Source organism: Rhinolophus ferrumequinum, chromosome 21 (assembly GCF_004115265.2).
Source record: "Rhinolophus ferrumequinum isolate MPI-CBG mRhiFer1 chromosome 21, mRhiFer1_v1.p, whole genome shotgun sequence".
NCBI lineage: Eukaryota > Metazoa > Chordata > Mammalia > Chiroptera > Rhinolophidae > Rhinolophus > Rhinolophus ferrumequinum.
Genome location: NC_046304.1, coordinates 28,789,081 through 28,803,545, shown reverse-complemented (window position 1 = coordinate 28,803,545; position 14,465 = coordinate 28,789,081). Strand labels below are relative to the sequence as shown.

Sequence of the window (14,465 nt, the reverse complement as noted above, 5' to 3'; positions counted from 1 at the left end):
AGAGATGAATAAGACATAATGCATGCTCTCTAGAGTTCACAGTTCAATGAGGGAGATAAACATGCAGATGAATAATTTATAATAAACCTCGATAAATGCAATAACAGAGATACAAATAAAATGCTAGAAGAGCCAAGAGAACTGAGCAACTAACTCCACCTGGGGAAATCAGCACAGACTCTTCATGAGAGACTGAGTCTTAAAATATGGCGATCTATTGAAATGTTAGAAGGTCAGCCCTTTAAAGCATACTTCCACATACTCCTTAGCCTCCTGGACACAATAAACGCTCACTATTTATATGTTGAGAGGTCAAAATGCAAACTGTTCTTGCACCAGCCTTGACCTGACTATGGGCTGGAAAGAAGAAGAAAGTGTCACAAATTCCTCAGCACTTGCTTCTAGTTATAGTAATTTTTACTCTCAGACTTCTAGTAGGTTGAATGGTGGCCCCACGAAAAGTTATGTTCGTGTCCTAACCTTTAGAACCAGTGAATGTGGCCTTATTTGGAAAAGGGGTCTTTGCAGATGTAATTAAGGATCTTGACATAAGATCATTCTAGATTATCTGGGTGGACCCTAAATCCAATGACAAGTGTGCTTATCAGGAACAGAAGAGAGTCCACATGAAGACATAAGAGACATAAGCAGAGATTGAAGTGATGCAGCCACCAGAAGCTGGAAGAGGCAAGAAAGGATTGTCCCCTAGAGCCTCCAAGGTGCAGCCCCACTGACATTTTGATGTCCGACTTCTGGCTGCCAGAGCTGTGAGAGAATCAATTTCTGTTGCATTGAGCCACTCAGTGAGTAGTAATTTGTTACAGCAGCCACAGGAAACATACAAGCAGCAGCAATGTCAAGAAGCCCTTACTAAACTTAATTTATATAACTTTGTGTGGTAACTATACAAAGTGTATTAAATGAACCAGAGGATCTCAGCCCTCAGGAAGCTTCCATGGAAAGCCATGGAAATGCTAAAGTGAATGGCAGGATAGCAGGTCTTTGGAGTGAGACAAAACTGGATGTGGGTTCCTATTCTCCCACTTAATCCGCTATATGAATTGGAAATGGTAATAAGCCTGAGCTTTAGTATTATTATCTGCAAAATGGGAATTATTGTAAGCATTAAATAAGAAAGCACCTAGAGCACTTAGCATAATAGCTGGCCCACAGTAAGCATTAAGACAATAACAGGTATTGTTATTACTATTGTGGACATAAATTAATGCACGTGGACAGCTAAATAGACAACAGTGAACAAATAAATAGAGATATTCAACTAAAGTCAATTATCATTTCTTTGCATGGATCTTATTTCCAGCCCAATTTCAAACCTTTGGTTAACCTCTCTTCCTCATCACCCCTATGGCACCTATCGCTGCCATCATCAAAAACAACCAATAGTTCTGAGACCCTGTTACTTGCAGTGCCCACTTTTTTCCTCTAAAAATTGGGAAAACCCGTGTCTAAAACTTGTTTTAAGAATATCAAACTCATTCAGCCCAAGCCTTATCAAACTCTCTACTTTTAGGTTGAAAATCTCTTTATATCTGTCTTCATCCCTAACCACGTGTCCTTCTATCTTTTTCACTGAAGATCAGTGCAAGCACTGGTACTCAAAAGTGATCACCCCTCCTTGTTATATCCATCAATCTATAACTCTTACACCTTCAACAATTCCCTCTCCAGGGGCTCCTTCTGTACCCACACACATCTTTCCTTAACCTTGGGGTTCTCAACCTTGCCAGCCCACCAGGCTCCCATTCCGTCTCCTCCGAGGTGTTTTGGCCAACCCCTCAAGCTCAACCTGCCCATAATTAAATTTACCATCTCTTTCACTTCCCGCCCTTGCTGTAATTGACTCCTCTGGTTTCACTGCCCAACCCTGCGCTGATTGAACCTCTCTGGTTTCAGGCACTGTGGCTTGAAATCTTTTAGTCACTTCAGGGCCTTTGCACTTGCTTCTTCACGTTGTCTGGAAGACTCTTCCCTAAAACTTTCACATAGCTGAAAAGTTTGTGAAACTTTTGATCATTGAGATTTTACCTAAACTCCCTTTTCTACAGAGATTCCTCCCCTGGCTACTTTATCAAAAGAACCTTCCTCCCAAGTCTCTCTAAGTGAAACCCAGTTTCCTTTTCTTCATAGAACTTTGCCCTATCTGAAATTACATATTTCTGACTTATTTGTTGACTAATCTACTCACTATGAGCTGCTTGAAAGCAGAGACCATGTCTGTCTAGCACAAAATAGGCGCTCAGTACACATCTTTGGATGGCTTTCCTGGATTTCTGTTTTCCTACACATAATCTCTGCTCTTGCTCAGCCCCACTACTTGAAAAAGATACATAGAAAACAGAGCATAGACCACAGCCTCCTAGCTGGCATCCCTGCTGTCTGTTTCAGTTCATCTCACATCCTGTCTCATCCAGTTCATCTCACATCCTATCTGCTACATAATTATCCTAAATCACAGCTCTCATCTTGTCAATTACTTCCGCAAAATTCTTCAATAACTACTCACTGGCTACAAAATTAGGTACAAATGCCTTATCTAGGTATTCACTACTCTCTTCTGGCTCCATCCTACCTTTCACTAAATTCCCTCTTTAAACCATTTATTTTGAAATAATTACAGAAACACTAGGTTGCAAGGAAATGTACGAGAGTTCCCAGGTACCCTTTCCCCAGCCGCTCCCCAGTGTCAACATCTTACACAGCTCTTGTACAATCTCAAAACCAAGATGCTGGTACAATCCAGAGAGCTTATCCAGATTGCACCAGTTATATCTATATATATAGATATATATATATATATACTTGTGTGTGTGTGTGTGTGTATGTGTGTGTGCATGCACACACGCACTCGAGCACACAGACTTACTTGTGTAGCTGTGTGCAATTCTATCATATGTGTAGCCTTTGGTAGGCACCATAATCAAGACACTCAAATGTTCCATCACCATAAAATTCTGTTATCCGTTTATAGCCTTTTCCATCCCCCCATCCGTATGCCTGGCTACTACTAGTCTGTTCTTCATCTCTATAATTATTTCATGAAGGTTGCATAAATGGAATTCTTTACTCTTATTGATGAGCAGTATTCCATAGTATAAACGTACCACAATTTGTCTAACCACTCATCCACTAAAACCACTAAAGGACATTTGAGTAGTTTCCAACTTGGGATTAACAGAAATAAAATTGCTTTGAACATTCATGTATGAGTTCCTGTATGAAAATAAGCCTTAATTTTTCTACAATAAATTCCCAAGAGTGCAGTTGCTGGCATCTTACTTTGTAGCCTCATTTTCCCAACATCCCATTCCTGTTCCCATATTTTAGTCAAACAGGACTACTTGTAATGTACCCTCTTCCTCTCTGGTTTCTAGTCCTCATTATCATTTGCACATTTATTATTAAAAGCTGACTCAAATCATTTTTTGAAAGTGGATAAAGAAATAAATTAACAGAGAATAGAGATGAATGAGTGGCAGGAAAAAATAGAGTATTTTATCAACCCTGTCCCAATAAAATGTGATCTCTTTCCTATAAACCTACATCTTATTTGCTAAACTTCTTATAAAATGCATGTCCTTCCACAGTCTCACAGATGCATATATCCCTATACTTCCATTAAAACAGTACACTCCCTGGGAACAGATCATTTCTTACTAGTTTTATATTCATACAGGCACCAAGTACAACTCAGTGTTTCTGTTAGGAGTTCACGCAAAATAGAATCTTCATTGCTGAATGAGGATGAATTAAATATCTTTGCCCTATGAGGACTCTGGTCTAACCAGGCAATAAGGATGTTATATTTGCACTAAAAAAGATTAATAATACAAGTCTGCACAGGCTAAGTGCCAAATAATAATAGAAGCAAAAAGTGTTACAGATGTGTAGAAAAGTGAGAAATAGTTTCTGGGATAGTGGGAGGATGCTTTCTAAAGAAGGCTATGTTTGAGGGAAACCTTGAACAGCTTAGTAGAACAAGGAAAGAGTAGAAAAGGGAGTCCTTTTTAGTAGCCATCATTTACAAACAATATATGGATTGACCTCATTCTTTGTAGCTGCTGGATAATATCTCATAGTATGAATGGACCCAAATTTTTTAACCATCTTGCTAATAATGGACATTTAGGTTTGTATCAGGATTAAGTTTGGATCCATGTTACATAAAACCTACATAAGACTGTCATAAATACAAGATACTTTATTCCTCTTTTGTGTAAAAGAAGCCCAGAGGCAAACATTTAAGAATTGGTATGCAAATTCCACGCTCCATTTTTCAGCTCCACCATCCTAGCACATGGCTTCTTTTTCCAAGGTTGCCTCATGAGCTCAGCCAACACATCTTGCTACAGGCAACTGGACAGAAAGAGGAAAAACAAGATGGCCTACCTCCCAGCTAAGCCAGATCCCTTTACATAACCTTCTGGAAATTTCATATAATACCTTCAGTTATATCTCATTGGTATTAACGTAAGCTTTGACTTAGCGATATGGCCATGCCTAGCTGCAACAGAAGATGATAAAAGTAGTCTTACATGAGTGTATTGCTATCTCAAACAAAACTGAAGATTTTGTAACTAGAAAAGGATAATAGATAGCAGGATAAAGGGTAGCAGCCATCAGTGAGAGAACAAAACTTAAATCTTGTCCTGCCAATGAGTAAGCACACACTTATCTTCTATAGTCAGGAAAAAAAAAATGTACTTCACACCCTGACCTCTGAAATAAACAAGGAAAAAATATATATATATATATATATTACATCTGGTTCTAGTCTCTAAAATAGAAGAAACCTTAATCCCATTTGTGTAAACGACTGAATCTCTAACAAAACAATTTTTTCCCTGAAGTTTGCAATATTCTTATGATAATCATGTCTGACTTTCCATCACGAGCAGACTAATTATAACCCTGTAATCCTGTGGGTTTTTACTTTAAATACCTGTTGTATTTTTTAATCAGCAAGCCAGTCCTGAATTTGGACTCCTTTACAGAATTTTGCAAGTAAACTGTTTTTCTTAATGTTTTTGTGCCTCTAAGTCTTCCATTCACAGCAGTCTCAGCCACAAGATTACGTATTTCCAGTTTCTCACTATTATAAGTCATGGTGCAGTAAACAACTTGTAAATGCCTCCATGTACACATAATGATAATTTCTCAAACACAGATACCTGAAAAGGGACTTGCTGGGACAAATGCTATGAACAATTTTAATATATTGTATCTAATTGCTACCCAAAAACCAGTACCAGTTTATATTCCCACCATCATTATACTCATACCAGTGTCCCTGATTTCTCACACATCACCAACGCGTGAGGTAATGACTCTTATTTTTAGCAAATCTAATGAGGGGGGAAACGCCTCATTATTGTTTCAACTTCTATTTTCCTAATTACTATCTAGTTAGTAATCATATCCTATCTAGGTAGAACATCTTTGTTTATTGGCCATTTATATTAATTACTTTGAAGTGCTAGTTGTCTTCTGCCCATTTGGATTGTCTTCGTACTGATTTATACGAGTACTTTACATTTTCTGGATATTAATCTTTTGCTATGCGTGTTATTACTATTTTCTTCCAATCTATCACTTAACTTTTTACTGTGTTTATGGTATCATTTGCTTTACAAAGTATTAAACTGTGATGTAGTCAAATACATCAAGCACTTCTTTTCTTATTTCTGGGGGTTCTTCTTGCTTAGAAAGACCTTCCCGCCCCAAGATTACAAATGTATTGTCTTGTAATACTTGTTGAGTTTGCTTGTTATATATAAACTACATGGAGTTTATTTTTATATATGGTATAAGGTAAGAATTTCTCTAATTATTTTTGCTAAAGGGATAACTAATTTTCCCAACACTATATATTGAATAATCTATTCACTCCTCTACTTTTAAATGTTATCTTTACCATATGTTAAATTATCACACAGAATTAAGGCTGCTTCTGGAGTTTATTTTTCTGTTCTACACATCCGTCCATTTGTACATCAATACTACAAAAGTTTTAATTACCAAAGCTCTAGAGTATGTTTTGATATCTGGTAAATCAGGCTCCTCCCTATTATAGCTTAAAAAAAAAAAAAAAAGTTTAGCTATTCTCATAAATTTTCTCTTCCAGATAAATTTAAAAATTAATTCACTAAATTCCATTTAAAAATCCTATGTAGATTTTTAAATCGGGATTATCTCAGATTTATAACTTAAGAGATGTCTTGTTTTTTTTAAAAGCACTTGCATGTTTTCAAAAATTAGTATATATTTATCAAGTACCTACTATGGGCTGAAATCTGTGGGAAATTCAAAGTATTTTAAGACAATCCTTGCTCTGCAGAAATGTACAAGCTGATTGGAGAAAAGGATGTAAGTAACTAGTGCATTAAATGTCAAATATCTGTAGAACTAAACTCGTGGCTCACTTATGATCATTATAGTATGCACTTTGAGGCTCATTTTTGCCTCTGATTTTACTTTTTGTTTTTTCTTTGGCCTTATTTTTTTTCTTTTTAAACACCTGACAACGTGGTGTTTATATACATAATCGTTTTATTTTTTAGTCACCCTAAGTAAGAAGTTCTGTTATCATCCCCATTTTACAGATAAGAAAACTGAAGCTCAGAAAAACTAAGTAACTTTCCCAAAATCCAGCGATGATTTGAAACTATGTTTCCCTGACTTCAGCCACCACAGTGCCTTCTTCCTTCCCCCTTTTTAAGTTCCTGCTACTTTATCAAATGCAAAACTCATCTCTGAAATAAGAATAGGGAGTGAATAAATGAATAACGTCCACCTTTGTTTCCTGTTTCATTCTCTCTACAAATGCCATGAATAATAAAATCGTTTGTGGGGAATGAGGACTCGTTCTCCTCTGCTGCTGTCCAGGTTGGACCAGTTAGGATTCCGCTCCTTCCTTTCCCTTAAGCTAAGAACAATGTGGGGACAGAGTCCCAGAGAGCAGTTTCCAGGCTCTCGGCCTCACATGAAAAGGTGCTGGCTCAGGTAGTAGATGGCCATCAGTTGTAACCAGTTAGCCAATTAACCACTGATATAATTGCCGGGACTATGTTGGCTGGTTGGTTGGCAGGCAGAGAAGCGGGCAGCAGACTGCACATCCTGTGGATCTTCCTGTGTCTCACCCAGCTAACAGCGAGACTGGGGTGCAGGAAGACCCCTTGTTGGGGTACTGGTGGATGTTTGCTTTTGTGTCTCAACCAGCCACCATCGAGAATATAGTGGTCTGACTCCCCAATCTATGGCTTCGGTGTTCCTTTTTGTCCTCACCATATCCTGCGTTCTTATGTGGGGAGTGGGACCAGAGTCCCTGCATGACACACAGGATCCACTACATAATTTACAAAACTCTATGTAAAATGAAAATGTGGGGCACCTTGTTCAAAAATTGTTAATAATTTCAAGAGTTGAAAGCAGACCATTAAACAAAGCATAGGGCCCTTCCTCACATGGGAGGTGGGGCGGGGTGGGGTTCTCAACCACACCAGATGCTACACCCAGGAAGCAGGCCCTGGCTCAGAGTTTCTCTCTTTTCTAACCTCAGTTTCTGGCTTTGCAGATTCACAGCCCTGTTCTGATGAAGAAGGCTGCTCAGAAGTCTTCCTCCCCACCGACAGTGACTATGACTCCAGTGACGCCCTGAGCCCCCGAGACCTGGACCTGGTCTACCTGTCCTCCCATGACATCTCCCAGCAGGCTCTAAGCGGCCTAAGCGGCAGCGCCCCTGACGTCCTGCAAGTGCACGACATGAAGACGCCGGTAGAGCCGGGACAGGACCCCCAAGGCCAGGTTCCGGGGCCAGATCCCAACCCCTCATGTGCTGAGTTGCTGCACGGCCTGACCCTCACGGGCTTTGCGCCCAAGAACCACACCAAGATGGCGCCGGGCACGCGGCCACCGCTGGGCTTCCTGGGAAAGCGGAAGCCGACCAAGCACCAGCACTACGGCGGCTTCAGCCGCCACCACCGCTGGCTGCGCATGCACAGCGAAACGCAGTCACTGTCGCTGTCGGAGGGTGTTTACACGCAGCACCTGTCCCAAGCCTGCGATCTGGCCCAGCATCCCGGGGAGGCCGAGCGACTCAGATCTGCTTCCGATGGGCCCCGCGGCCTGGCTCTGGCCCACACTGTGAGCCTCCCTGAGGAGCGGAAGAGCAGCCTCCAGGACCCAAGGCCTTCAGTCCGCCGCATCTACGTGGAGCCCTACCCCGAGGCCCTGGTGGACACCAAGCCCTGGGTGGGTGTGAGCCCGCCTCCTGGAGACCATTCCGGCCTGCCCAGCCCCACCAACCCAGAGATGAGCCCGGAGGGTCCGACCACAGCCCCGGTTTCAGAAATACTCAGCAGCATGCTTTAAGGAGGCCCACAACTGTCTGTCCACTGTTTCACCGCAAGTCCCTGCATCTTCTGTCACCCAGACTGTCCCCACCATGTCCCCCGTCCATTTTCAAATGGTTTGAATGTTAAAAATCCATAGCTTATAGGTTCAAGGTTCTTTTTTTTAAGGGTAGAGTTGGGGTAGAAGCAAGAGTTGCCAGTGTCATTCCCGGTTCACCTTACAAAGGGCATACAGGAGCTTTTGCATCAACATGGAGTCCTGGGCACAACAGTTCAAACATACCACCCTGTTGGTGGCACCCGTGACTGAGGTAGGGTAGCCCAAAGAGCCACGCTCAGTTCTGTAGCTGGCTTTGTAATCTGACCCCTGGGTTTAGGGATCTTTCGTAAATTTATGATTGATATGAGTTCTATAGATGAAAATAAAATTGGCATTGTTTTTCTCTCCATGCCAAACCTTTAGAAGAGTTTGAGAGAACGAAGCCCAGGTTGTATCCCTAGGGCACCGGGTCAAGTGGATTTGTCCTGGGTTCCCAGTCAGCTAAACCAAGTCATTCCAAAGTACAGGGTTCTCAGGAGCTCACCAAATCCAATTTATCCATCAGCACTGATCTGATTAAAGAGGCTTCGGACAGGCCTTTTCTTCACTTGGTGCTGTGTGGAAGCCTCCAGAAACAAAAGTAGAGAATGCTTCTCTTCTAGCTCTGTCTTGCAAAGATAGAATAGTGCAGGAAGCAGCCCTTCCTTCACATTCAGCCCCCATTCAAGCACGAAAATGGGCCGTATATTATTCCACAGTGCAAAGAGACAGCTGAATTAAGTAAAAGCCGGGATTATAGACAAGACAAGAGGAGGGAGAGAGATGAGCAAAAATGTATTTCCTTTACAATCCTAAAATAAGTAAGTCCATAGGGGCTATGTCTCTGAAAATGATAATGGATCTGCTCCAGATTTCTTAGGCCATGGAATTGACATTAAACAAGAAAGTGCCCTTCAAATGTGGCCAGGCAGTGATGGAATCCTTACAGTCACATAGGCACATCTACTCACCTCCATATCACAGGTTACAGGACAGATTGTCCAGGGCTTGGGTACTGCCTTCCCCCTTCCTTCCAAAGTCAGTTTTACCCTGAAATCAGCTGGGCCATTGGCATCAGGGAAAATCTTTCCTTGAAAGGCCCTGACAGTGGTTCTGAGACTGTGCTTAAAGATACCTGAAAATCCTGCTTCAGTCTTATTGCCTCCCACCTGCCTTTCTCACGGAGGAGAAACCCACATCACTGAGAAATCACACTGCATATTCAAAAAGGCATGAGCCTTCACTCATTTCCTGGAGCCAAGACCCATTCAGTTCACTGATATTCTAAATGGTCCTTTTCTGCTTCATAGGCATTTTGGTTAAATATTGCTCTTTATGGCCGTACTCCTATCCTCACAGTTCTACCATTTGTCCTCATGGGAGTTCATACAAAGTCCCCTGTTCACAATGTTATTCCGATTCCTTCCATTTTTAAAACATTTGATTTAAACATAAATAATTACCCTGGAGGAAAGGTACAGATTTGGCCCATGGCCTATGGTCATTAGAAAACTAAAGCCCAGAGCTCAGTCTTTATTTTTTTAAGAGATTTTATACTCAATGAACCTTCCAAAGAATCTTGATCAGAATCACTGCAGCTCCTTTTCCATGCCTGAGAGGATTTTAAAAGGCAGTTTTCTCCTGTTCTGAGTGAGTTCTATGTGTATGGAGTGTTAGAGCTAGAAAGCACTATAAAATTAGTCTGAGTCCTTGCATTTACAGATGAGGCAATTAAGGCGCAAAGAGGTTAAGTGACTTGCTCAAGGTCAAAGAACTAGTTTAGTCTCAGAGTGAGGGTCAGAATCCAGAACCAGTCTCTTTGTAGCAGGCTCTCCTGTTGGGAATTGGCACATACTTAGTCAACTCTTGATTGTCTATAAGCTACTCACTTAGTTTGCAGATCATCTGTCTACTTCTAATTCCTAATTCAACTCTTTTTTCAACCTTTATCTAACAGATTTCCAATATCACAGAGCTCCTTGTTGCCAGGAAATACAAATTTTACATTATAAACATCTAAGCTAAGTTAATTAATTAAAAAACAAATTTGGGAGACATGTCATTTAAAATTAAATACTGTATGACTCCCCTTTAATAACAAAAATGACAGAGTCATCTGCAGTCAGTTTCTACTTATTTCTAATTGTAAGACATTATATATGTTAAATAAGTGTGAGATGAGAGGCTGGAATTGTCAGGAACTAAGAAACCAAATGATTCTCTGATCACGACCTTTCTGGTAGCACGGAAGGAAGTTTGTGACTGTGAATTAGATGGGAGACATTTGACAGGCAGCAAAAGCAGAGCCTGACCTACCCTTGGGCCCCTCATTGGGTCAGCAAGTTCGGGCACACTGGACCAAATAGTGACTCATGAAGTAAAGTTGCATTAAATCCCAACCCACTAATTTAAATTGGGAACACGGGGTTGTTTCTTCACCTTCTATGAGGAAAAGAGATGCATGCCCATGAAATGAATAATCAGGTTTCAATGGGCATATTAGGTTTCAATGGGCATATTTAGTCAACTTAAAAATGTATTTTCCTAGCAATATTCCCATATAAAAATGGATGCTGTGTCCTCCGTAGTTAGCTATTTGTTCAAGTAGCTCCCAAACCTCCACTTGGCAACATCTTGTTTATAAGAGCCTAGTTTACATTAACCCATTCTCGTGGGAGATAATTGTGTTCTCTAATCCACAGTCCTTTACTCACTGGGCCAGTCTTCTCATTGTAGAAACTTTACCGTGAGGATTTTTGTTTGTTTTGGTTTGTCGTGTTTTATTGGTTTGGTTTGGTTTAGGACATGATGGACTTTTGTCTTTCATTCTTTTTAAGTCCAACCTGAGAGTCTCTGGACTTTCCTATCACAGGTCTTCTTTTCCATGGTTTTTCTAACATGCTTAATTCTTTCTACCTGTATTATCCAGCTCTTGTCATTTGTGAAAACCCTCAAAAATCATTGACTGAGTCCCTCCCATTCATCTACCTCTATTCTAAGTCCCACAGAAAATAAAAGCATCAAGTATAAAAAACATTCCCAGGCCACAAGGAGCTCACAATCTGATATGCGTGTAGCCACTATCACCAGATATCTTTTCATCAATGTCTTAGACAAGGCAGGAGCCTGTCTCCTCAGCCAGGTCAACATAGTGCGTGCACATGGGACCAGACATCTTTGATTTCACTCTTGCTGTCTATTCATAAGGGTGGACAGCCTGGAAAACGCAAGTCATCAATGGATGTGCTTCCAACCGTTTACAAGGCTATGACATCCTCTTAATTGGTGAGGGTACCTGGGAGACAGTGATTAAAAACATTCACTCTAGGGAACGGGTATTTTTCGAAGTGGGTACTTAAAGATGAGACCCATTCTGTTTAAAAAAAACATTCCCTAATGCTCAAAGCAATAATTTACACTGGAGAAAATGGTTTCATTTGGTTTGAAAGTTGAAGCCAGTTAGTAATAATACTCCTCTAGCTCCCGTTCCTGAAGGATCCCAAAGCACTTTATGAAAAGCAATGACTGAAGCCTTGTTGTACTCCCCTAAAAAGACCTTGTCTAGGAGCCACCTGGCAAACACCTACCCCATCCTTGCCAGGAGATCAGGCCAGACAAGTGGGAAAGAGGACTGGCCTCTCATTCATTGTTATCCTGCCACACGAATGTCCGCCCCAGTGAGCGCTGAGCTCTTCACTTGAAGACAATTTTAGACAAGGAGGCATACCGGAAAATCCCAACTCTTCGGCTTCCTCTTGTTCTTCACACTCTACCCAAGAGGTTCTCACTTACTCTTGGAGAACTATCAGCTCAAGCTGTTAAGGGGCTTGCAGTGCATTTCAGTTCCCTAGTTATGTCAACAGCACACAGAACTCACTGGCTGCTTAAAATTGACACTTGTTAGAAAGACGATGCCATTATTCTACTGCTCTTAGCTTTGTACTTAGCGGAGCTACAGCAGAGAAGGAGCATCTCTTGGTGTATGTTTACTGAACTATAACAGACCAGTTAGAGAGGGTAGTTATACATTAACAAGAGAACACTCCTCAGAGAATTGAAAGTGCTATATTTTCACTTTATAAAGTCTAAATATTTTCCAGATAATTCAGTAAAGCGAATCCGAACTTTTTTTTTTTTTTCCCCTAGTCATACCTTTAAGGACATTTTTACAGGAGCTATTTGGAAAGGCAATGATACCTCTTCACAGGTAGCAGGGTGAACAAGAAAAAAACATGTTTCTTTGCGGGTCACCTCTCATAAGATGTTCAAACACATGGCTCATGACTGTTAAGCTAAACTTCAATGCGGCCTTACAAACAACAAGGGTAGTGTATTTGAAACTATGTTGTACAGTTTGGAAACTTATTCTAAGATCTTAATTCAGAGTTTTTCTGAGGTGTTGAACTTTGCCATTAGCAAAAAGTATTTTTAGAAAAATCCATTGACTGTTTATGAAGCACTGATTTTGCCATATTTCAGGTCTCTGGTTTTTCCACCACATCTGCACACAGTAGTTATATTTGGGGTTTTGTGTTTTTTTCCCAATTATTTCTTCTATTTCCATTAATAACGAATTTGTAAAATCATTATTCGAAAGGACAGTTAGTTTTGTTTAACAATCAGATAGGTAGACTGTGAAAGTATTCTATTTTGATAAAGGAAGTAGGAGGTTTATTTGTTTAAATATTATCCTAGGGTCTTTCCCCTCCAGATATATACGCTTTTCATTTTTAACAAAAGCCTATATTTAACTTAGTGGCAAATGTTATGAAGCTATTAGTTAATGTTCTTTGCTCCTCTTCCTTCAGCCCATGACATGAAAGTCTGAATATGCTTTCACAGTAACCACCATCCAGTAGCTGATTTATAAAAATCAAGTCTGGCAAATTGTTGTGTTAAGTCACTCGGAGTTGCTGTATTGCTTCTTGCCCTGTAACAAACCAGATGTTGGGGATTCCCCATTATGTGGTCACAAGCATCCATTTAATGTTTGTGATGGAAAAAGAATTAAAGAGTGTGTGTGTGTGTGTGTGTGTGTGTGTGCATGTAGTGGGGGAGGGGTGTTTCAAAGAAAAAGTAATTTAAGTAATATTCTATTAGGCAGTGTTTAATTGCTTCCTGCCTAATGTGTACATAGTAATGTGGCTGATTATTGGTTATTTGTTCAGAATTTATTGTATCTTGTTGCTACGTATGCAACTGAGTGTATGTAAAAGTTTAGACTTCAGTATGTTATCTGCACAATTTTGTGTGCTTTAAACCTCTGTAAATGTACAGATGAATCATGTATGGTGTGTTAAATGTGACTTTCAATCTTTGAACAATAATATTTTGTATGTACTTTTGCAAACTATTTGAAAATTTTAAAAGGATATTGTAAATGGCCAGTACCCTCAATCAAAAACACTGGTAAAATGCATGCCTCTTCAACCTACCAATTTATAACAAGAAGACAGAGTTTAACAAGAATTAAGTTAATTTTTGTAACAGCAAGTATTTTTGATAATTCCCGACCAGCCTAATTGTATTTGAAAGAAAACTTGTCAACAGAGGAAATCTTAGCTATCAGTAGGAGTAACTGTTTCCTAAGCATTAACTAATACTAATATACTTTATATCTAACCTTAATATTGTTGAAATCTAGTTGAAGGGTGAAGAAATCAAAAATATTTTTGATTCTTCACAAAATCTTTTGTTCTTTAAAGAACAATTCCCAAGCCCTTCAGTGTCTTCAGTGTGGAGAAATGTCAATTAAATAACAAATAGAATTGTCAGTACTTGGCTTACCTGATGGTTTTTCCAAGTCTCAGTGAAGAAATTTTTCAGCCTAAGATTTTAAAATCCTCTCACTGAAACTTTGGAAGTTATTATTTGGGGCATGGTTTTGACAATTACCGGAAACGTCTGACCCTTTGGCCCTCGATGGATCAAGGCATTGGGTGCTTTCTCTGGCATAATTGATTATTGCCAAATATTGAAAATAAAGTAGCCGGCTGTCACTGCAAATACTCTTCACC

At 40.1% G+C, this 14,465-nt stretch overlaps 1 protein-coding gene across 1 annotated transcript in view; it reads left to right on the top strand.

Moving 5' to 3' along the window:
* Positions 1-9,471, top strand: part of ANKFN1 (ankyrin repeat and fibronectin type III domain containing 1) — a 287,775-nt gene extending 278,304 nt beyond the window's left edge. Inside the window, 1 exon segment of the mRNA XM_033091652.1 lies at positions 7,592-9,471. Within this exon segment, the coding sequence (XP_032947543.1) occupies positions 7,592-8,388 (797 nt within the window). The 3' untranslated portion in view covers positions 8,389-9,471.
* The last annotated feature ends 4,994 nt before the right edge of the window (positions 9,472-14,465 follow it).